Source organism: Ovis canadensis, chromosome 4 (genome assembly GCF_042477335.2).
Source record: "Ovis canadensis isolate MfBH-ARS-UI-01 breed Bighorn chromosome 4, ARS-UI_OviCan_v2, whole genome shotgun sequence".
Classification (NCBI taxonomy): Eukaryota; Metazoa; Chordata; class Mammalia; order Artiodactyla; family Bovidae; genus Ovis; species Ovis canadensis.
The window spans coordinates 70,946,568-70,971,494 of NC_091248.1; the positions used below are offsets into that span (position 1 = coordinate 70,946,568).

Below are 24,927 nucleotides of genomic sequence, written 5' to 3' on the forward strand. Positions count from 1 at the left end.
TAATTTCATTTTGCTGTTTTACTGTGGGGTGGGGGAGTGGGATATATGAAGTAGCATTAAAAACAACCACAACAAAAAACCATTTCTCTCCAGAGGAACAAATTGTTATATAGATTAAATTTTTCATAAAATATTTATAGTTGTCATGAATGACCTCTCAGGCTGACATTTATAATAGTGACATACACACACAAAAGAAACCACTTTGATGCAGCTAAATGGATGTTTCCCCTCATCCCAATTTAATTAAAAGTTATATCTTGCCCTGAGAACTTATGAGTGTCATTTATCTTCTACTGTGGGCAAATGTAAAAATACTAGTATTATTTTTTTTCACTTAAGTGAAAAGTGTATGCCATGATTAAGTATGTCTGCCTCAGCTATTTTATCTCTCTTCCTTTAATCCAGGAGATCTGACTATATGGCACTATAGAAATACCACACCAATACTTGAGGATCAAATTTAAGTTAATACTTTATGAACAAGGCTCAGAGAAAATACAAAACTGAACCTGACAGTCTCAACCATTAAAGAGGCATCTAATCCAGTAGGGAAGAAAGGTTTTTAAATAACTGTAATTGAAAAGCCAAGTTAAATACTGTTATTAATAGAGTTTAGAAAAGGTTATTAATTCTGACTGGCAGCATCAGGAAGTTTTTGTGGAAAGTGTGGTATTTGAGCAATGTCTTGAGGCGTATGTTATTTACACAGGTGGGGTTGGCATTCCTGACTGATGAAGCATATTCCTGAAAGCACCTAACATACAAGTAACTGTGAGATACGGAGTGTTTTCCTTAGAGTGCAGTCTCTAAAAGAGTAGGGGCTGTGGCTTATCTCATTCACTGCTCTATCAACAGCATTTGGAACAGTGTCTGGTGCAAGATAAACATTAAATAAATGAATGAATAAACTGGACCCTGGGTAAGTGAAAGAAAAAAAAAAATTGGAGAAAGATACTGGAAATGTAGTTTGAGCCCAGAAAAGCTTAAGAATATGTAGGTGAAAAAGACCACTGCAAGTTTTAGGAGGATAAAGTGATCTACTACGTGTTTTAATATTAAACTTCTAAAGGCAATGCCAATTGATTAGAGAGGTGATTCCATTTACAAGGTAACATAAAAGGCACCAGGAGCACAAAGAAAAGTATGGATATAGGACTGAGAGTTGGAACTGACAGGACTTGACAAATGACTGAGGTATGCAAACAAGTTAAAGATAATTTCAGAAATTTCCAAACTGAGTGACCAGGGAAATGGTGGTGCTATTATGTAAGAAGAGGAAAACAACCAAACTGCAAATTCTGGCTCAGAAAAAAACAGTCAGTTTTAGGCACATTAAAATTAAGGTGCCATTGATTCATATGGAAAAGTTCAACATATTGGAAGTTAGGACTGGCATTTAGAGGTAAACCAGCAAGAAAGCTGGAGATGAACCCAATCAATGGATATTGACTCTGACTGCCTATTTCTGTGGCAGCATCAAAATTTAAGCCATCAGCATAGCTTATAAATACCACAGCATGATATTTATAAGCGTGCATACAGGGACCTTGGAAAACTTACCTATTTAAAACAAAAGAGGGGAAAGGATTACTGGAAGAGAGTAAGATAGAATGATGAGATTAAGGGAATATTTTTAAAGAAGGAAGCTAAAGGGACGAAGGGGTACAAGCTATTCAAACCATCAAGAATCTTTCCTAATTCTGTCATTCTCCCTTCAGAGTGCACATGAAAAAGTTCAAATAAGTGTCAAGTAGGAGTCAAGCTCTTAAAAAAAAATAAAACCAAACCTAGGAACCCAGACAAATCTTATAAATGTCACAAGGAACCAGTGAGGTCAAGAAGCAAATGGAAAAAAGTGGATCATTTAGACTCTATATACCTCTGTTACTTGTTCAGAAACAATTTTTTTTTAAATGAAGTTTATAAAAAATACATGAACTTAGCTCAAACTAGGGCACAATTGCACTCATCTCACATGCTAGTAAAGTAATGCTCAAAATTCTCCAACCCAGGATTCAGCAATACGTGAACTGTGAACTTCCAGATGTTCAAGCTGGTTTTAGAAAAGGCAGAGGAACCAGAGATTAAATTGCCAACATCCACTGGATCATGGAAAAAGCAAGAGAGTTCCAGAAAAATATCTATTTCTGCTTTACTGACTATGCCAAAGCCTTTGACTGTGTGGATCACAATAAGCTGTGGAAAATTCTGAAAGAGATGGGAATACCAGACCACCTGACCTGCCTCTTGAGAAACCTATACAGGTTAGGAAGCAAAAGTTAGAATTGGACATGGAACAACAGACTGGTTCCAAATAGGAAAAGGAGTACGTCAAGGCTGTATATTGTCATCCTGCTTATTTAACTTATATGCAGAGTACATTATGAGAAACGCTGGGCTGGAAGAAGCACAAGCTAGAATCAAGATTGCCAGGAGAAATATCAGTCACTTCAGATATGCAGATGACACCACCCTTATGGCAGAAAGTGAAGAGGAACTAAAAAGCCTCTTGATGAAAGTGAAAGAGGAGAGTGAAAAAGTTGGCTTAAAGCTCAACATTCAGAAAACAAAGATCATGGCATCTGGTCCCATCACTTCATGGGAAATAGATGGGGAAATAGTGGAAACAGTGTCACTTTATTTTGGGGGGCTCCAAAATCACTGCAGATGGTGACTGCAGCCATGAAATTAAGACGCTTATTCCTTGGAAGGAATGACCAACCTAGATAGCATATTGAAAAGAAGAGACATTACTTTGTCAACAAAGGTACGTCTAATCAAGGCTATGGTTCTTCCAGTGGTCATGTATGGATGTGAGAGCTGGACTGTGAAGAAAGCTGAGCGCCGAAGAACTGATGCTTTTGAACTGTGGTGCTGGAGAAGACTCTTGAGAGTCCCCTGGACTGCAACGAGATCCAACCAGTCCATTCTAAAGGAGATCAGTCTTGGGTATTCTTTGGAAGGAATGATGCTAAAGCTGAAACTCCAGTACTTTGGCCACCTCATGAGAAGAGTTGACTCATTGGAAAAGACTCTGATGCTGGGAGGGATTAGGAGCAGGAGGAGAAGGGGACGACAGAGGATGAGATGGCTGGATGGCATCATCAACTCGATGGACGTGAGTCTGAGTGAATTCCGGGAGTTGGTGATGGACAGGGAGGCCTGGCGTGCTGTGATTCATGGGGTCGCAAAGAGTCAGACACAACTGAGCGACTGAACTGAACTGAGTACTACTGAAGGATATCTAAATATAAGACATAATTCCTGCCTCAAAGAAATTACAAAGCCATTTTGAACTAAGAGCAAATCATACAAAGGTATTTACACTATATCCTTTCTTTAGTGTTCCAAATGAGAGAGCAAAGATGAACGATACCAATGCAAGTCATCACTAATGCAAATCAGGAGGGCAAATGCCACCCTGGTTTGAGGGTCTTCTCTCACGGACTTGAGACCCTACTGACATTGAGTTTAGATCATTCAAATACAGAATGGATTATATACCCATTACCATAAAGCAAGTTAATGGGTTTAAACGATAACCCTGCATGCGAGACAGCAAAAGAGACACAGATGTATATTATAGTCTTCTGGACTCTGTGCGGGAAGGAGACGGTGGGATGATTTGGGAGAATGGCATTGAAACATGTATAACATCATATAAGAAACGAGTTTCCAGTCTAGGTTCGATGCAGGATACAGGATGCTTGGGGCTGGTGCCTGGGATGACCCAGAGAGATGGTATGGGGAGGGAGGTGAGGGGGTGGTGGTGGTTCCGGATTGGGAACACGTGTACACGTGTGGCAGATTCATGTTGAGGTATGGCAAAACCAATACAATATTGTAAAGTAAAATAAAGTAAAAAAAAAACCCCAAAACAAAAAACTACATTTCAGTGCCTTTCAGGTATAGTATACCAATGAACACTATTTAAAGTGGTTGAAAAAGTGCTTGTCTTTTAACATCCTTACCACCATTTACTGTTACTCTTCTCAAATCTTGTTAACTTGATAGAAGGAAAGAGGTGTATTATTGCTTTGGTTGAAAGTTTTCATTTGATCATTTGGGTTTCTTTGTGGAAACGTCTGTTACTGATTTGTAGAGATTGTTATATCTAAAAGACATGCTGTTGTCATTGCCAGTTCCCAAAGTGACAGACTTTATTTTCTTGGGCTCCAAAATCACTGCAGATGGTAACTGCGGCCATGGAATTAAAAGACACTTGCTCCTTGGAAGAAAAGTTATGACAAACCTAGAAAGAGTATTAAAAAGCAGAGACATCACTTTGCCAACAAAGGTCTATATAGTCAAGCTATGGTTTTTCCAGTAGTCACATACGGATGTGAGAGCTAGACCATAGAAAAGGTTGAGCGCCAAAGAACTGATGCTTTCAAACTGTGGTGCTAGAGTATCCTCTTGAGAATCCCTTGGTCAGCAAGGGGATCAAACCAGTCAATCCTAAAGGAAATCAACACTGAATATTTACTGGAAGGATTGATGCTGAAAGTGAAGTTCCAATATTTTGGCCACCTGATGCAAAGAGTCAACTCACTGAAAAGACCCTGATGCTGGGAAAGACTGACAGTAGAAGGAAAAGGGGGCAACAGTATGAGATGGTTGGATGGCATCACTGACTCAATGGACATGAGTCTGAGCAAACTCCAGGAGACAGTGAAGGACACAGAAGCCAGATGTGTTGCGGTCCATGGGGTTGCAAAGAGTCAGACAGGATGGAGCGACTGAACAACAACAGTATAGATCCACATGCATTTTCCTTCTTTTTCTACAGCTCTTCAAATACCCAAATCAATCTCACTGTTAAGACATAATATTATTGTATTTTTTTCTTTTTTTGGCCACACTGACGCTGTGAGGCATGTGGGACCTTAGTTCCCCCACCAGGGATCAAACCCATGGCCCCTGCATAGGGAGCATGAAGTCTTAACCACTGGAGCTCCAGGGAAGTGCCAGTATTATTGTTATTTGTACTATAGGCAACATTTACTGAGCGCTTTCTACCTAACAGCTACTGTAGTAAGTATATTACATGTATTATCTCACTTAATCTTCACAAGCCCTATGTTCTATCATTATCTCCATTCCTGAGATAACACATTTGCCTTTATTTCTCTAGATTCTACACTCTCTTATGACATGAATTACACCTTGTATAAACATCTAGTTAGGCTGAAATTCAGTGAATATGCAAGTATGTATGAACGGATTTCATCATTTTTTTCTTTTAAGCTGCCATAATGCTCACTTTCATCAAATTTACCACTTTGTCAGAGTATAAAGTTGCTAAAAAGAAGGGATGTTGTCATTTGTCATAAGAAATACATTTTTGGCTTTAGTCTCCATTTCTGGCACTTAGCTCCTAAAACGCTGGGAATTTCGTAAGTGTTAAGAGCCATAGTGTTTCTTGTTATGTTAATGAACTGACTTTTGGAGAGCACATAGGCAACTTAAGGATGAAGGCCTACCATGTGATTTTGAAGGTTGGAACTTCATAGTCCTCAATGGCCAATGATTTAATCAATCACACCTAGTATTTAATGAGGTTTTTATAAAAACCCAAGCACTACCTGGGAAGTCTACCATAAAAACCCAAAAGGACATGGTTCAGAGAGCTTCCAGGCTGATGAATCAGAACATGTCTACATGCTGCCTTGCACGTGTGCATGCTTGGTCGCTCAGTCATGTCCAGTATTTTGCCACCACAAGGACTGTAGCCCTTCAGGCTCCTCTGTCCATGAGATTTTCCTGGCCAGAATACAGGCATGAGTTGCCATTTTCTCCAGGGGATCTTCCTGACCCAGGGATTGAACTCACATCTCCAGAACTGCAGGCAGATTCTTTACCACTGAGCCACCTGGACATGCTGCCTTGGTGGGCCTCAGATTTCATGGGGACAGAGCTTCTTTGGTATCTCACCCTAAGTATCTTTTCATCTGGATGTCAGTCCACATTCATTAGCATGCTTTGTATCATTACCAGTAACCTAGTGAATAAACTAGCTTCCTGAGTTCTGTGAACCAAAACCAAGGAAGGTGGGTGGTGGTGAGAGCCATTTTATAGAGGTTTATAGCCAGTTGGTCAGAAGTACAGGGAACAACCTCAATTTGTGAATGGTAATATGAAGTAGATAAATAAAGAATGTTCAAACCACTGTACAATTATAGTCATTTCACATGCTAGCAAAGGAATGCTCAAAATTCTCCAAGCTAGGCTTCAACAGTATGTGAACTGAGAACTCCTAGATGTTCAAGCTGGATTGAGAAAAGGCAGAGAGAGGAAGCAGGGATCAAATTTCCAGTATCTGTTGTATCATAGAAAAAGCAACAGAATTCCAGAAAAACATCTACTTCTGCTTCACTGACTATGCTAAAGCCTTTGACTGTGTGGATCACAATAAACTGTGGAAAATTCTTAAAGAGATGGGAATACCAGACCACCTGATCTGCCTCCTGAGAAACTTGTATACAGGTCAAGTTTAGAATCAGACATGGAACAACAGACTGGTCCCAAATAGGAAAAGGAGTACGTCAAGGCTGTATATTGTCACCTTGCTTATTTAACTTAAATGCAGAGTACATCATGAGAAATGTTGGGCTGGATGAAACACAAGCTGGAATCAAGACTGCCAGGAGAAATACCAGAAAATCTCAGATATGCAGATGACATAACTCTTATGGCAGAAAACAAAGAAGAACTAAAGAGCCTGTTGATGAAAGTGAAAGAGGAGAGTGAAAAAGCTGGCTTAAAACTCAACATTTAAAAACTGAAGATCATGGCATCTGGTCCCATCACTTCACAGCAAACAAATGGGGAAACAATGGCAACAGTGACAGATTTTATTTTCTTGGGCTCCAAAATCACTGCAGACAGTGACTGCAGCCATGGAATTAAAAGATACTTGCTTCCTGTAAGAAAAGCTATGACAAACCTAGAGAACATATTAAACAAGCAGAGACATTCCTTTGCCAACAAAGGTCCATCTAGTCAAGGCTATGGTTTTTCCAGCAGTCATGTATGGATGTGAGAGTTGGACCATGAAGAAAGCTGAGCACTGAAGAATTGATACTTTTAAACTGTGGTATTGGAGAAGACTATAGAGTCCTTTGGACAGCAAGGAGATCAAACCAGTCAATCCTGAAGGAAATCAACCCTGAATATTCATTGGAAGGACTGATGCTGCAGCTGAAGCTCCAATACTTTGGCCACCTGATGTGAAGAGCTGATTCTTTGGAAAAGACCCTGATGCTGGGAAAGATAGAAGGCAGAAGGAGAAGGGTCGCCAGAGGATGAGATGGTTGGATGGCATCACCGATTCAATGGATATGAGTTTGAGCAAGCTTGGGGAGATGGTGAAGGACAGGGAAGCCTGGTGTGCTGCAGTCCATGGGGTTGCAAAGCGTCAACTGAAGGACAGAACAACATATGAAGTGGATGTCAGTCTTGCAGGTCTGAGCCCTTAACCTGCGGCATCTGATGCTGTCTTTGGATAGACAATGTCAGGACTGAGTTGTGCTGTATCAACAGAATATCCAGCTGGTGTCAGAGAATTGCTTGGTGGTGTGAGGAAAGAGCCCATATGCTGAAATTTGGTGTCAGAATCTTAAAAGGTTATCTCAATTTTATAGATGCACATATTTCTGGAAACTTGAATCTATCTACAGGCATACAGTAAAGATTCTCTGTACTGAGTAACCACCGAAGTAGTACAGTTTAAGTTCTTATAAAAAAAACCTATAGGTGTACTAGGATTATGATAGCTGATTATTCTCAATTAAGACCACTATAAGAGTGAAAAAATTCATGGAAATAAAAAATCGTGAATAAGTACTACCAAACAAAATTTATAAAATGATAGCAAATTTATCCTGATTCTGCAGATTTCTTATATATTACAATAAGGAAAGAAGAGAAGTCCTCTTTCTTCATTGGGTTTGTTGCTACAGGGAAAGCATAATTTTTCTTACCTATAGATCAATATCCAACAATACCATCTCTGCCTATGGGAGAAATAAACGGCTGGGATGTTTACAAAATATAATGTGCTTCAGGGGACTTTCTCAAATCTTATGACTTTAGTAGACAGAAATTATTTTCCTCTTAGATCTCTTGAGGATTTAGCAGAAATACTGAAATCATAACTTTCTCTTACAACATATCTAGCCAAGTCCAAAGATACAGGGTACACTTCAGTAAATACTAAAAAAAGAAAAGAAAAGAGCCAGTCATTTTCAAGTAATAGTTGAGATTTATTGACAAATAATGGAAAATTGGATACTTTTAAATAAAATTAGTAACTTCAAAATATTAACCAATTTCTATTCAACTTCTGAAAATGAAAATTTTCACAATTGTATATGCTGTTATCTTTTGAAAAGATACTGAGATTTTCAAATTGGTGTACTTATTGTTAAGGTTGAAAATGAGAAAGGGTATTACCATCAAACTATATGCTTAATTCATAAAGAGGAATAAAAGAAGTGCTCTTGCATAGCACATTCCAGTGGGAGAAAAAAAGTTAATCAATTCAACTCAATTTTAGCTGAGGGCATTTTTCCACAACTGCTGAACCCTAGCATGTGTCAGGCAACTAAAATTACACTAAAATGTGTAAGCTCTGTTGTTATTTTAGAGATAATCCAGGAAGCAAAACAAAGCCAAAAATTTTCTCTGCATTTTTAACATGAAATGCTTTAATCTTCAATCAAGTGTGTACTTTTTCTGTTTTAAGATCTTTATGCATTATCTTCTGTTTTGTGTATGTTTGAAAGTTTCCAGAATAAAAACAGAAAGAACAATAACAAAAATGATTCTGTATTTCAACATACTGTTCATTGTTTAAAATAATTCTTACTACTTACCAGTCTCTGCTTTTGAAGTTCTTCTCTAAGAATTCTATCTTCCGGTAAAACATCACATAACAAGAAATAATTGTCTTGTTCTTCTGTTGAGACATGAGAAAAATAAATGAGAAATGTTATTTTTTACTTAAAAACATTTTTTTATTTCTTAAAAAAATCTCTTCTGGTATATAGTTCTATTTTAGCTTCATTGAAGTTATTAGAAAATATAAACAGAACAATTTAATTTTAGCTATTATTTTAGAGAATTACAACTAAAGAAAGATTATTCATTTGAATTTTTGGATTGCAGGGGAAAGATGGTAGTCAAGATGTACACTTACCAGATGGAGCTGCAGAATTGATTCTTATCACACTACAAAAATCTGTAATGGGCTGTTCAGTGAACCTTTTCCTCCAATATAAAATGTACCTTAGAACAATCATAAAGAAAGAACAGTGAGAAGACGCAATGAACTACTTACTTGAGAATGACAGGATTTTATAAGAACATTTAATTTTCTTAAAGCAACAAATCAAATGTTGACTGAAAAATGCTGGAAAATTTGCAAATAGAAAGGCAGCAGAGCACTGTAGAACCATGAATTATTAAATGAAATAACATTACCCTGTAAGGGCATGAAAATGATTACATTTTACCATCTGCAAATTCAATAAACAGATATACAGGAAAACTAAAATGAATTATTTTTATGTAATAATGAAGTTTTTTTGAAAATCACATCTATGTTTATGTGAATTTAAAATGCAACAATGATTAAAAAGGCTTCATCACACGTTTTCCAATAAACTGAAAGTTAGGTGTTTACCTTATACATCAAAAGAAGAGATCATGACGACAATGCAACAAAAGGCCTGTCTAAATTCAATATCTATATAACAAGATAGAACAATTCCATATTGCCCATGCTGTATCTGAAAGAAGGGAGATTTAGCTTTTAGAAAAATAGGTAAGCTTACAATTCCTGTATCTAATGAGCTGAGTTAGAAGGACACTGGCTAAATTTAAAAGCAAAGCATAATACTCAGACCTGTGTCATTTGATGAAAGAGGGAGAAAGATGACAGGATTCAACTAACTGTTCATCTTTCCATTTACCTAAAAAGATTTACACAGACAATTGCAATCTCATTTATCAAATTATACAAAGAAGAGAATGTGATCTCCTTCATGGAGGAGAAAGGAGATGGAAAGGTTGACTATATAGTAGACAACTGATCAGAATACATGGTCGATGGATAAAAAAAGAACCTTACAACAAGGAACCAAAACCTGAGAAAGAGATGGAACTTAGTGAAACAGATAAAGTACACAGAAAGAATACATTTAAATGGCCTGATACAGCACCAAGCAGTGTTCTGCATATAGCAGGTCCACGCTAAATGTTTTAAAGAGATAGAAGAGCATCTCAAGATTCCTCTAAGGTTCTCTAAGTAGCCTCCAACCTCCAGTACTGCAGCTCTTTTTTATTCTCTCCTTAATTTCCCAAACCTACAGTCCCCTATAGAAAGGACATACATTACATATTAGGGAAAAAAAAAATGTGCTGGGAGAGAGGTCTGAGAGAAAGAGAGAACCATGACATGAGCTTATATAAAATATAAATGGATGACAACACCATGTATAGAATATACATGTAAAAGAAGTAAAAGAATAATGTGTAACAATGGAACCACATGCTTTAGTTCATTCTTCTCATGTATAACCATGCTGTCAACCTGGATGGGTAAGAAGCAGGAGAACCCTTTCCTTATAAAACAGTGCTAGACCTTATTTTAAGAGATCTGAAAATGATGTATCTTAGACTCCAGCTCACCCTCAAACCATAAATAGTATAAATAATGAACTACAACTCTATGGCTAGCTTACTGGCTTCCACATTAGAAGTATCAGAGCAGAAAGCATTTCAGATCCATCAAAGTATACAGAAAGAGGAAAAGCTCCTATAAAAGGTTGACTTGTTATTTCCTTTGCCATCCTGGCCAGCTTCAGCAACCTTCCACTTCCCAGTTATCCTACACAGTTACTCTCATTCTCCTCCTTTCCATTTCCCACTAGTTGCTTTTTTTCCCCTCTCCAGGGGAAAGAGAAATAAAAGGCAAGAGAAGAATTAAGAGAATAAAAATGACATTCCCAGACACTTTTCTTATTCTTCCATTAGCATATTTTCTGTTGCAGAGTGGTGACATGGATGAAGCACCACAAGAGAATGTCCATTAGAGATGTCAGGAATAGAAGATAGATCGTTCTTCCAAATTGAAATATACAGACATCTATTTTCATGACTAATCAAATTCATACAGGACCAGGTGCTGAGATAACTGACTTAAAAAAACAGAAGAGTCCCATTTTATCTGGAGCTCCCTCTTGGCTACCGCTAGAATACATCAAGGAGAGGTTCATCACTCTTGATTACTATTCCACTGAAGTGGGTGATATCCTTTGGGGAAAACAGAATAGTCACCAGCCCATTAGCCTACAGTTTGTTAAAAGGCAATGATAACTGCATGAAGCAGATGACCAGATACTAGTGATGAGACTGTCCTGTGAACTGTCATTGACCAATTCTGTAACAGAGTCAACACAGTAAGAGTCTCTTACCTGCACAAATCGTGAGCTAGAAGTAGTTTAGCTTTTCAAATTAAACCTATAGTCAGACCCTCACAGTTGATGTTTCATTAACTGATTACACCAGCCCCACAGGCAGCAGTGAATAGAGAAGCAGGGCCTTTGCCTTTAGAGATATGAATCTGAACTGAAAGGTTTTTTAAAACTTCTGAAACTTGGCTTACTCATTTGCAAAATGGGTTGTTGATAATTAAATAGGATGATACACGTAAAGCAGCACCCACCATTCTGGGTGTTCAATAAATGGCAGCTATTATTATAAGGAAAAATAACATATTTAGTTAAAACTAGAGTAGTAAAGAATTTGTTTTTCCAAACAAATCCTGGCATCCAAAACAACAACAAAAACAATGAAAACGTTTCATCAAATGTGTAATGAGCAAGTTACAACAGCTGTATTAGTAGTGTCAGAAGGCACACACAGGTGCCTAAGGTTGGGGGAGAGCAGAGTGATCAGAGGATGAGAACTATGAGCAGCTGCTGTTACTGAGACCCTGCCTGCCCAAGGTCACACAATCGTGACCTTTCAAATTGGGATCTGTTGTCTCCAAATCTTAAGTCTTCTACAACATCATGTCTCTCGTGTCACTTGAGGGCCAATCTACATAAGAACCTCAGAACAAGAAAGAAGCAGGAGAAAGCCTTTAGGATTATATTAATAGTTGTAAAGGATAGTTGAAGAGTTTCCTCAGAGAACATGGAGAGACTCAACTTCCTTAGAGCCCATGGAAAACAGTTTTTGACTAGGCAAAACCAAAGTACAGAAATGAAGACTGAAGGGAGAGGGAAGGTCTTCCCTTTCTGAAAAGCATACTACCTAAAAGCAGCTCTTAATCTGAACTGCTCCTAACCTCCTGTGTAGGTATTGAAAGCTGACATCGGCTGTTTGGGGCTGTGGAATTGGAACTGCTTGACTAGGCAAGAGAGACTCTGAAATGAAGTGAAAGTCACTCAGCCGTGTCTGACTCCTTGCAACCCCATGGACTGTAGCCCGCCAGGCTCCTCTGGCCAAGAGATTCTCCAGGCAAGAATACTGGAGTGAGCTGCCATTTCCTTCTCCAGCGGATCTTCCGAACCCAGGGATTGAACCCAGGTCTCTTGCACTGCAGGCAGATTCTTTACCCACTGAGCCACCAGGGAAGACCCCGAGAGAGACCCTACAGTGGCACTAATTCTTCTGAAGTCCTGATTCCAAAAATCAATGGCTCCGAGTCTCCAAGGGCTTCCACGTTCACTCCTATTCTCCATGGTCTTTTAAGAGAAGGTTCATGTCACATATGTGTTTTGTATCACTGTTTACCTCAATGTGGTAGGCACGAGGCGCATGATAACTAACAGCTGACTTAAAATCATGGCGAGAGCCTGTCTGACAGAACCTCAGCTATGCTCCTCAAATTGTTAAGGCTTCCCATGGGGTGAAGGGAGAGAAAATGTTGTTATATGCTCACAGTCTAGAGGCCTTTACATTCATTAAAAGTTATTTTATCACTCCATGAACAAGTAGTTATGAATTCTGGAAAAGATGTTTTTTAGACACCATCTCTAGGAACATCTCTGAGATGTCGTTAGGCAGTTTCTGAGGCAAAGAGAATAATGCAGGTAAGAGGTCAGTCCAATAGACACAAAGTTGTCATTTGAGTCGTCTCCTCCTGATCAAAGGTTGGGTGACACCAACATCAAATGAAAACAATCATGCTACAAAAGAGAAATATTATTGTAACTACCACATATGTTAAATACATTACCATATCTTATGGTATACTAAACGAATAGATCTGAACTAAAACAAAATTTTGACCTAAGTCTAGATTTAAGATGCATCACAGTTATCACATAATAGTACTTTAAGTTTACCATACAATTAGGAAGTGTCAATATATCCATTTTCCTGTGGTTGGTACAAACATTCAGATAAATTGTATTCAACCGAGAGATGTCTTAAAGATAGCAGATGTTCAACACATGCATTTCTGGCATTTTCCTACCCACTAAAACTTATTGTTCCATGTTAAGAAATCATTTAGTACTTCTTCATTTTTTCCCTACTTCTTTAGTTTACTTAAAGCTACAGTTGCAGCCACCCAATACATAAAGAAAGCCAAGAAATAAAATGTGGTATGAACCCTTTATTTGGAGGATAGTTATCACAGCATTTCATATTTTATTAAAAAGTCATAAAAGTAATTATTTGGTCATCAGCAAATACTTTCTTTCAAAGAATTTTAATCACGTCCAACCAGAAATCTTTGTAGTAACATCGTCTTCCCTGTCCAACTCCCCATTGTAACTGGTGTGATACTGACAGAAGCATGAAGATTTGAGATATAGCTGTTAATTAAGTAGCACGGAATGAGTGGAATCTAATATAGAAAGGAGCAAAGAATTAGGAGTTAACATTTTTCTTCTGGAAAAATTTTATCTACTGCATAAGCAAATAGCTTATATAAATAGCTATGTTAATAAACGGATCAAAGGAGAGATTTTGTTTATTTGCTCTTGGAAAGTTTTACTGTTACTTTGTTCCAATAAAGAAAATATTAAATATATTCCACATGAAACTTTAGAGCTTATTTCTTACAAAGGATGAGGTAAGTGCATCTCTTATCTATTATTTATCATCTTTATTACTTATTGTACTCGAAGCAACAACTCTTCTCTGGGAAGCATATATAATAATTATTACATATAATAATTATTCAACCTATAAAGCAGTTCTGAGTGAATTAATTTATGCCAATTGAACTTCTCACTGTCCCTTCCTCCCCTCAATAACTGTTGAGAAAAAGTCATATAATGCTGAGAAGATTCCAGTTTAATTCTGATCATAGCAGTCAATGCTTGTACTGTTTTGGAGAGGAATTTTTAGTTTACTTAAATAGCAGGCAGGTAATACTTAAAGGAGATTGAATACTTTAAAAGGTATTAAAGTTTATTCATATACATTCCTGGTCAATTTGAATTAATCATGTTTTTACTTTCTGAGAATGAAACTAATTTAATTAGGACAGTTGACAAGGAAAATCTAGATTTCCAAATTTAAGGTACACACTAACTACACATTTTATTTAGAAAGCACTTCTATCAGACAAACATCTTTTCCAATTAAAGCATCCATTTTATTACATGGTTGTATTTAGAATGTGATTGATCTTAACATTTGATCAACTCTTAAGCCCTGAGACCTAGCAAATAATTTGATTTTCCTGCCCACATACAGATGAGATTGACAACAATGATAAAAAGAGAGACTGATTAGAACAAATATAGCCACTCAGCTATCTTACATAAGTACAAAGGATAAAATACAAACTCTGATTCAGACATTCCTTACAGATTTTAGAAAAGAAAGAAAAATTCAACATTATTCAATTATCACTGGTTGATCATCACATTTTCCTGCAATTTCTGAGGGAGAATTTGCATTTATATCACAAAAAAGAGTAAAGAAATACAGTTTTACATCAAAGAAAAGCCAAGTGATACAAAATTTAGAAAAGCATAACTTAGCTGATATGACTATCAATGGTTATTTGAATATGTAAACAATTCAAAGCTCTCTAGCTTAAGAAGTGTCTAAAGCAAAATCAACAGATCTGACTACATGTAACTTTGTATCATGTAAGAGAAAACTCCCAAAACACACATATACACACACCTGTATACATACATACATACACATACAAATATTTTAATTGAAAACAAAGAACAATGGATGAGAATGAGAAGCACAGTTTTTCCACTGAAACCCGTGAAAATCAGTTTATTCTAGGAAATTCCTTGCTGGTTTAGTGGTTAGGACTGTATGCTCCCACTGCAAGGGGCCCAGGTTTGACCTCTAGTCAGGGAACTAAGATTCCCACAAGTGTTTCATGGTGGGGCCAAAAAAAAAAACTCATTCTAGGAGTTGGTGACATATATTGCTCATTTTACTTTCTATGCCCTCTAAGCATACAGCCCCAAGTCTACTCAAATGCTGAGTGGCAATGCTAAGTGGATAAAAGCAGCCACCACACAGGAGGCACACAGCAGACATTCAGAATAGGTGCTACACAGTTGAGAAGGACAAAAAGGCTAAAGAATAGCTAATATTACCCCTGTGGGCACTGTGGTTATTTGTCCTTAAAAAACAAACTGTTACTCTAGAAGTTTAGAGTACTTAGAATCTGAAATGAATATTTCTCAAAACAAATTTTACAAACCATAATTAGATCTTCAGGTCAGCAACAAATGCCTATTGAAAACTTAAGCTCTAGCTGCAGAAAACTAAGACTTCAAATATATCTTTTGTAATCAAAATATAATTAAAAATTTGGCTGTTTATTGGGTATGAAAGATAACAGATACTAGTTGGTGCTACACATACCCTGTTTTTATATAAAGCTCAACAATCTTATGAGGGCTGGTGTTACCCCCATCTTATAGATAAGAAAATTGATGCTTAGAGAAGTAAGTAGCTTGCTGGGAGTCATATGGTAAGAAAGTCACTGAGTCTGCATTCAATCCTAGGCCTACTGGGTTTCACAGTCCACTCTTAATAATACAGCTTGCTCTTTGCAAAACCCATCCTAAGAAAGAAGTCGCTTGCTAAGAATAACGTAGTCTGGCAGATACAGAATTTAGATGCAAGGATATTACAATATCTGGGCTACTCTAATGTTCTGTAGGGAAATCAATGCAGAACATCTCAAAATGGGACTTTACCAGATACACCAAAATGTGTGCTTTCAGTAACTATACTAAGCTAGTTAACTACCACTATATTGTTTGCATGGTGTTTTCAACTAATAATGACCTATACATAACTACTCCATTACACCTGCTTAAGAGAAGGCATGTCTCTTAGACAATCACTTCTGAGAATCAGTCTAGAATTAGCAAGTCCAGCTCCCTTCAGGATCCGGCTATACCGGTTAGGTTCCTACATGTCTCATCATGTCCAGTGTTGGCAGTTACTCAACCACTCACACCTATCTTCTCTTCATCTTCCTCACCCTCTTCATCTGAGCACCTCAGTCACTGATCTTAGCTGCTGTCTCCTTTTATACCCCTTATACACCTCTGGGTTATTCAAAGACTCAGTCTTTTCCTGATTTTCAACTTTATCATAACACTTAAGATCCAAGATCCTCTTTCCCCCAAACTTCCCTTTGGGTGGCTTAAAAAAAAATTTTTTTTTTTTTTACCAAGTTTATTCTGGGCTGTCAGGAAGAACTCACTTAGCTGGAGAATGTGTGTATCCTGATATATAAAAAGGACATCAATCTGATAGAGACCAACAATGCCAAAAATTTCATGAGATGTGGTAAAGGGAGTATTATCAACTCTTTAGAAAGTTGATCTGCTTCCAGAATTTGTAGGAATACAACAGTATGTAACATTTTGAAATAAAACTTGCTCAAGAATACAAATAAGCTCAAAGTTGAAAAAAGGCTAAGTTGAAACCTGAAAAAGAGTATGAATTTTCACATTTCTACAGGAATTATTAAATTATACCTTTCCACTATGAAACAGTAAACCTAATTCTTCTATGGATGAAAACAAAATTTACCTTTGGAAATCAGCAACCAACTTGACATCAGCTATGACAATCTTATGTTCAATAATCATGTGCTTCAGAAGTTTGTCTTGTTCAACCACAGGAAAATGTTCTTCACAGAAAATACAAGGCACAGATGGAGAACCTTCTAAGCTGGTGGTGCCACCTGGACTTTCTGGCAGAGAAAGCGGCTCCAGGATATAATCCTTAGTGTCTGGGAGAGACAAAAAGAAAGAGGAAAAAAGCTGAAATCAACTCCCTTTAGAAGGATGATTTCTCGCCTCCTGCATTAAAAGGATCCTAGAGATGTTTACATAATTTCAAAAAGAAAATACACAGTACCAGAGAGCAAGATACTTTATTACATCTTAAATAGCTTCTGCAACTCAGAGGCAAAGAGTATTACAAAGCAGCTCAAACTCCCCATTTGCTGGCTTGAATGGGGGAAACTCATTTGTAAGGACAGCTGTGCAACCTCATTCTTGGACAGTGGCCAATGGCAGCAACTCTAGGGGAACGTGGGGCAGGGGGGAGGCTGCAGCACGCTGGGTTAAGGTTCTAAGTCTCAAATGTGACCTATGGCCAAGAGTCATGACACTGGGAGGTAAATGGTATATATTGAGGCTACAGGTGATGCCAGGACAATCTTTTTAGCTGCTTCTTGTTGCACCTGCAAACTTTTTCCTGTCTCTATTTGTCATGTGAGAAGAAGGTAAGTCTCACGATGGCTTGACACAGCATGTGCTGGGTGGCCCAGGTGGCAATTTGTGATTTGATTTATGTCTATCATTTGCTTATTACACAGTTGTGTATCATAATTCAAGTTCTTGTGAACAAAGAGATGAATGCTCAATCACTAGACATACATGATGAAACTTTTTCATGTCTACACTATTCCTTTCCCTAACATCACCTACAGAATCTTTAAGAGTTGAGGCTTTAAGATCTGCAGCTCTGAATTAAAGGCCTTGAATTAGAGACAGTTTTATCACAATTTCTCTTCAGTCTTCTAGACTGAACCTGGCACTGTAGGCACACTACCGTGTAGTTAGCAACCAGGTAACTAGTGGAAGGCATTTGGCATTTGAAGGGCAGAAAACTTTAGAAAGACAGCTATTTCACAGACAGCAGTCTCTGGAATTAGGTTACTATTTAATTCTACATTAAATTTTATTTATTTTTTATATTCCTAGAGGCCTTTTAAAATGAATAACTAATTGAGTAAGTTACTGGTACACTGCTGACCCCGGTCTCAGAACTGCATAAATGATGCAAGAGGGCAGCATTCATTCACTCACTCAACAAAACCTAGCTGAGTATCTACTGAGTGCTGGCCGTTTCCTGTTTGATGCTGCATGATACTATTCTTACTATCAAGGCTAAAGGGCAGAAAAGTTAAAAGGATAAAGAGAGAGAAGGGGAAAGAGAGAGATGGGGAGACAGGGAGGGAGAGAGAAGAGGCAGGGAGGGAGGGAAGTAGGGAATGTACAGGGCTTATGGGAGCATGGGACAGAGGAGTTTAAGTGAGCTTCGGGAAAGTGTCCCGTAAGGAATGGCCTCTAACACATCACTCATAATAGAGGATGCTAAATCAAACTGTTTATCTTGGTTACAAAAAATTATTAAATATCAAGAAAGAGAAAACAGGGTATACATGACAATAGGGAGAATATGAAAAATGTTTCAGCACTTTAAAAGCATTATTAGTACAATTGGCATGTTACCAATTATTACATTCATAAATCAGGTAATGAAATCAAGGATTTCTGGAACTCTATCGCTCCTTAGTTGTAGAATATATTTTTCAGTTACATGATAAATTCTGTAGGAACTTAAACCTGCACATGAAAAATAGGTGAGGAAAGAGATAGGGATATACTTATGAAACTCTACAATATTTTACGTTCCCTAGAATAAGATTACAAAAGGCAGCATATTCTAAGTAGACAATACCTGCCATCTAGGAAGATGCTCTTCTCCTAAATTTGACTGAAATATCTGTAAATTCAGTTATCTTGACTGAAGAAAAGAAACAATATATTAATAATCACCACCAACAGCAAGAACTAACCTTACTAGATGTTTGCTATTTGTAAATTACCAGCAAAGTGTTTAGAGAACTTTCTCAATCCTAACTTCTTGTTGGATTAGTATTATCACAACCCCCATCTTTCAGATGAGAACTGAGACTTAAAAAATTAAATAATCTCCCCAAATCACAGTGTTAGGTCTAAGTTTTACAAATAGCTGTGAAAAGAAGACAAGTAAAAAGCCAAGGAGAAAAGGAAAGATATACCCATTTGAATGCAGAGTTCCAAAGAACAGCAAGGAGAGATAAGAAAGCCTTCCTCAGTGATCAGTGCAAAGAAATAGAGAAAAACAGTAGAATGGGAAAGACTAGAGATCTTTTCAAGAAAATTAGAGATACTAAGGGAACATTACATGCAAAGTGAAAGTGAAAGTAAAAGTGAAGTCGGTCAGTCGTGTCCGACTCTTTGTGACCCTGTAGACTGTAGCCCACCAGGCTCCTCCGTCCATGGGGTTCTCCAGGCAAAAATGCTGGAGTGGGTTGCCATTTCCTTCTCCAGGGGATCTTCCCAACCCAGGGATTGAACCCAGGTCTCCTGCATTGCAGGCAGACACTTTAACCTCTGAGCCACCAGGGAAGGCCTTTCATGCAAAGATGGGCACAATAAAGGACAAAAATGGTATGTACCTAACTAACGGAAGCAGAAGATATTAAAAAGAAGTGGCAAGAACACACAGAAGAACTGTACATGTATTCTTTACATGTATTCATAGAATTGTGACTGGTACCCCTAGTCATACAGTCTTTTCTGACAGAAACCTGAGAGGCTTCCTCACGTCCTTCTCCTTTACTCCCCATGGCCAACATTAATCAGGAACTCTCAGTTTAATCTTCAGAGCCTCTTCTCTGTTCCTCCCTTCTGAGCACTGCCAACACTGCTGCCTCAGACAAGCTCTTAAACTTGAACATCTGCAATAGTCTTCCCACTGGTTAGTCTCCCCCATCTTCAGACATGACCTCTTTCCAATCCATTCTCTCCATATCAGTTTAAAACAGGAGTGGCCCTTCTTCCTGTAGGAAAAGGCCTAAACTCCTTAAGGAGTTAGGTATAGGTTGAGAGATCAAAACAAGATCTTAATGACCCACATACCCACAGTGGTGTGGTTACTCACCTAGAGCCAGACATCCTGGAGTGTGAAATCAAATGGGCCTTAAGAAGCATCACTATGAACAAAGCTAGTGGAGGTGATGGAATTCCAGCGGGGCTATTTCAAATCCTAAAAGATGATGCTGTGCAAGTGCTGCCCTCAATATGCCAGCAAATTTGGAAAACTCACCAGTGGCCACAGGACTGGGAAAGGTCAGTTTTCATTCCAATCCCAAAGAAAGGCAATGCCAAGGCATGTTCAAACTACTGCACAGTTGCACTTATTTCACATGCTAGCAATGTCATGCTCAAAATTCTTCAAGCTACTCTTCAACAGTATGTGAACCAAGAACTTCCAGATGTTCAAGCTGGATTTAGAAAAGGCAGAGGAACCAGAGATCAAATTGTCAACATCCGCTGGATCACAGAAAAAGCCAACACATTAGAAAAGACCCTGATGCTGGGAAAGACAGAAGGCAGGAGCAGAAGGGGACGAGACAGGATGAGATGATTGGATGGCATCACCAACTCAATGGACATGAGTTTCAGCAAGCTCCAGGAGATGGTGAAGGACAGGGAAACCTAGATGTGCTGCAGTCCATGGGGTCGCAGAGTCAGATGCAACAGAACAACATAGGTTGAGAGTGCTACTAATGCTTGAGAGCCAAACTGCTTGGATTCAAATCCTGGCTCTACCACTTACTAGCTGTCTAGGGCAAGTCACTTGGCCTCTCAGTGACTAAGTTTCCTCAACTGTAGTATAGATGTAGAAACGTATTGAGGGGGTTAATTGACTCAATACTGTACCTGTAAAGTGCATAACAGTGCCTGGCACAAAGTCAATACACTACTTGATGGTGGGTACTCATGGTAGGATAATAGTACACAGAGTATGTGCCAGGTAAATAAAGATGACCAGTACTCTCCTTGTCGTCCAGAGACTAACAATCTGAAGGCAAACAAATTAGGTCTTATGATCAATGCTGTTAGAATTTGAGCACAATGCTAACGATCAGGGAATAAGGAGATATTTATTAACTCTTGTAATCTAAAATTGTTCTGTTAAATTTTTTTTGTTTTCTGGATACATAGTAACTCAACTTCCCAAATACAACTTCAGTTCAGTTTAGTTCAGTTCAGTCGCTCAGTCGTGTCCAACTCTTTGTGACCCCATGAATTGCAGCACGCCAGTCCTCCCTGTCCATCACCAACTCTAGGAGTTCACCCAAACTCACGTCCATTGAGTCAGTGATGCCATCCAGCCATCTCATCCTCTGTCGTCCCCTTCTCCTCCTGCCCCCAATCCCTCCCAGCATCAGAGTCTTTTCCAATGAGTCAACTCTTCACATGAACTGGCCAAAGTACTGGAGTTTCAGCTTTAGCATCATTCCGTCCAAGGAACACCCAGGACTGATCTCCTTTAGAACGGAGTGTCTCTCAAACCACATGTTCCTCATACCTAAAATTTGAAGACTCATGATTTTGTTCCTGTATACCCTTACAGTGACAATAAGCAATCGGTTCTAGTATGTGTGAACATTTAGGTCCATTGAGGAATAGTTTGAAAAAAAGAGAAACTGGCATTGAACACATATACAAAAGGGAAGACACATGATCCAAAGACAAACAGTAGAGAGTTTGCAGTAAAACCTCAGGAAATAGTAACAGTGGTAAAGATAACCACCACTGTAGTTATCTGTAGTTAACTGTAGAGATGACTGGTTGAAAAAGACCCTGATGCTGGGAAAGACTGAAGGCAGAAGGAGAAGGGAACAACAGAGGATAAGATGGTTAGATGGCATCACCGACTCGACGGACATGAGTTTGAGCAAGCTCTGGCAGTTGGTGATGGACGGGGAAACCTGGCATGCTGCAGTCCATGGGGTCATGAAGAATTGGACCAGACTGAGCAACTGAACTGAACTGAGTGATAACTGTACCCACTGGTTTTTGAAGTATGTGGGCTGCTGGTTTGAGAGTTGCTGGTGGAGGTGATATGAGGGAGATTGCAGGACACTGGCAGAATATATGCAAATTCAGTATGTCTTATAAGTACATATGAATTAAAAACTGAACACAGAGTTTAAAGAAGAAATACAGATTGAGGAATCGTCTTTTGATGTTGGAGGCAGAAGAATGTACTGTTTGAATTTGGGTTCAAATTACTAGTTCAGTTCAGTCACTCAGTGATATCTGACTGACCATGTGGACTGCAGCAAACAAGGCATTGCTGTCCATCACAAACTCCTGGAGTTTACTCAAACTCATGTCCATCGAGTCAGTGATGCCATCCAACCATCTCATCCTCTGTCGTCCCCTTCTCCTCCCACCTTCAATCTTTCCCAGGATCAGGGTCTTTTCCAGTGAGCCAGCTCTTCACATCAGGTGGCCAAAATACTGGAGTTTCAGCTTCAACATTAGTCTTTCCAATGAACACTCAGGACTGATCTTTAGGATGTACTGGCTGGATCTCCTTGCAGTCCAAGGGACTCTCAAGAGTTTTCTCCAACACCACAGCTAAAAAGCACCAATTCTTCAGTGCTCAGCTTTCTTTAGAGTTCAACTCTCATATCCAAACGTAACTACTGGAAAAACCATAGCTTTGACTAGACTGACCTTTGTTGGCAAAGTAATGCCTCTGCTTTTTAATATACTGTCTAAGTTGGTCATAGCTTTCCTTCCAAAGAGCAAGCATCTTTAAATTTCATGGCTGAAGTCACCATCTGCAGTGATTTTAGAGCCCTCAAAAATAAAGTCTGCCACTGTTTCCCCTGTTTCATCTATTTGCCACGAAGTGATGGGACTAGAGGCCATGATCTTAGTTTTCTGAATGTTGAGCTTTAAGCCAACTTTTTCTTTCACTTTCATCAAGAGATTCTTCAGTTCTTTGCTTTCTTCCATAAAGATGGTGTCATCAGCATATCTGAAGTTACTGATATTTCTCCAGCAATCTTGATTCCAGCTTGTGCTTCATCCAGCCCAGTGTTTCTTATGATGTATTCTGCTGCTGCTGCTGCTAAGTCGCTTCAGTCGTGTCCGACTCCATGTGACCCCATAGACGGCAGCCCACCAGGCTCCCCTGTCCCTGTGATTCTCCAGGCAAGAACACTGGAGTGGGTTGCCATTTCCTTCTCCAATGCATGAAAATGAAAAGTGAAAGTGAAGTTGTAGTCGTCTCCGACTTTTAGTGACCCCATGGACTGCAGCCCACCAGGCTCCTCCATCCTTGGGACTTTCCAGGCAAGAGTACTCTGCATATAAGTTAAATAAGCAGAGTGACCATATACAGCCTTGACGTACTCCTTTTCCTATTTGGAACCAGTCTGTTGTTCCATGCCCAGTTCTAATTGCGCTTCCTGACCTGCATACAGATTTCTCAAGAGGCAGGTCAGCTGGTCTGGTATTCTGATCTCTTTCAGAAGTTTCCACAGTTTAGTTAAAGGTTTTGGCGTCTGGAACTCTCTTGCTTTTTCCCTGATACAGCAGATGTTGGCAATTTGATCTCTGGTTCCTCTGCCTTTTTAAAACCAGTTTGAACATCTGGAAGTTCATGGTTCATGTATTGCTGAAGCCTGGCTTGGAGAATTTTGAGCATTACTTTACTAGTGTGTGAGATGAGTGCAATTGTGAGGTAGTTTGAGCATTCTTTGGCATTGCCTTTCTTTGGGATTGGAATGAAAACTGACCTTTCCCAGTCCTGTGGCCACTGGTGAGTTTTCCAAATTTGCTGGCATATTGAGGGCAGCACTTGCACAGCATCATCTTTTAGGATTTGAAATAGCCCTGCTGGAATTCCATCACCTCCACTAGCTTTGTTCATAGTGATGCTTCTTAAGGCCCATTTGATTTCACACTCCAGGATGTCTGGCTCTAGGTGAGTAACCACACCACTGTGGGTATGTGGGTCATTAAGATCTTGTTTTGATCTCTCAACCTATACCTAACTCCTTAAGGAGTTTAGGCCTTTTCCCACAGGAAGAAGGGCCACTCCTGTTTTAAACTGATACGGAGAGAATGGATTGGAAAGAGGTCATGTCTGAAGATGGGGGAGACTAACCAGTGGGAAGACTATTGCAGATGTTCAAGTTTAAGAGCTTGTCTGAGGCAGCAGTGTTGGCAGTGCTCAGAAGGGAGGAACAGAGAAAAGGCTCTGAAGATTAAATTGAGAATTCCTGATTAATGTTGGCCACGGGGAGTAAAGGAGGACATGAGGAAGCCTCTCAGGTTTCTGTCAGAAAAGACTGTATGACTAGGGGTACCAGTCACAATTCTATGAATACATATAAAGAAACAGGATTTTTATTTACTGAAAAGTGAAAGTCACTCAGTCGTGTCCGACTCTCTGTATAGTCCATGGAATTCCCAGGGCCAGAACACTGGAGTGGGTAGCCTTTCCCTTTTCTCGGGGATCTTCCCAACCCAAGGATCGAACCCAGGTCTCCTGCATTGCAGGTGGAGTCTTTACCAGCTGAGCCACATGGAAGCCCCACTTTGTGAGAGGGATGGTAATCAGCTGAGGTGTAGATAGCTCAGGCGATCTGCTCAGAATTTAGATATTCCCGACAGGCCTGGTGGACAGAGACAGCTCTTACCAGCGTCTCATGTGACGCACTTGCACCGTTCTGTGTCTGCCAGCTCCCCAGCTGCTTGGCCGATTCCCTCTCTCCACGCTCAACAACAGCAAATATCTCTGCTGTAATTAATTGTT

General features: G+C 39.0%; 1 protein-coding gene across 1 annotated transcript in view; it reads right to left on the reverse strand.

Annotated features, from left to right (window-relative positions):
- Nucleotides 1-24,927, reverse strand: part of ZNF277 (zinc finger protein 277) — a 133,050-nt gene that overhangs the window by 44,842 nt on the left and 63,281 nt on the right. The window contains exons 2-4 of the mRNA XM_069587996.1: nt 17,056-17,257; nt 9,203-9,291; nt 8,880-8,962 (exon numbers count right to left, since the gene is read on the reverse strand). Of these exons, the coding sequence (XP_069444097.1) occupies nt 8,880-8,962; nt 9,203-9,291; nt 17,056-17,257 (374 nt within the window). The remainder of the gene's footprint in view (nt 1-8,879; nt 8,963-9,202; nt 9,292-17,055; nt 17,258-24,927) is intronic.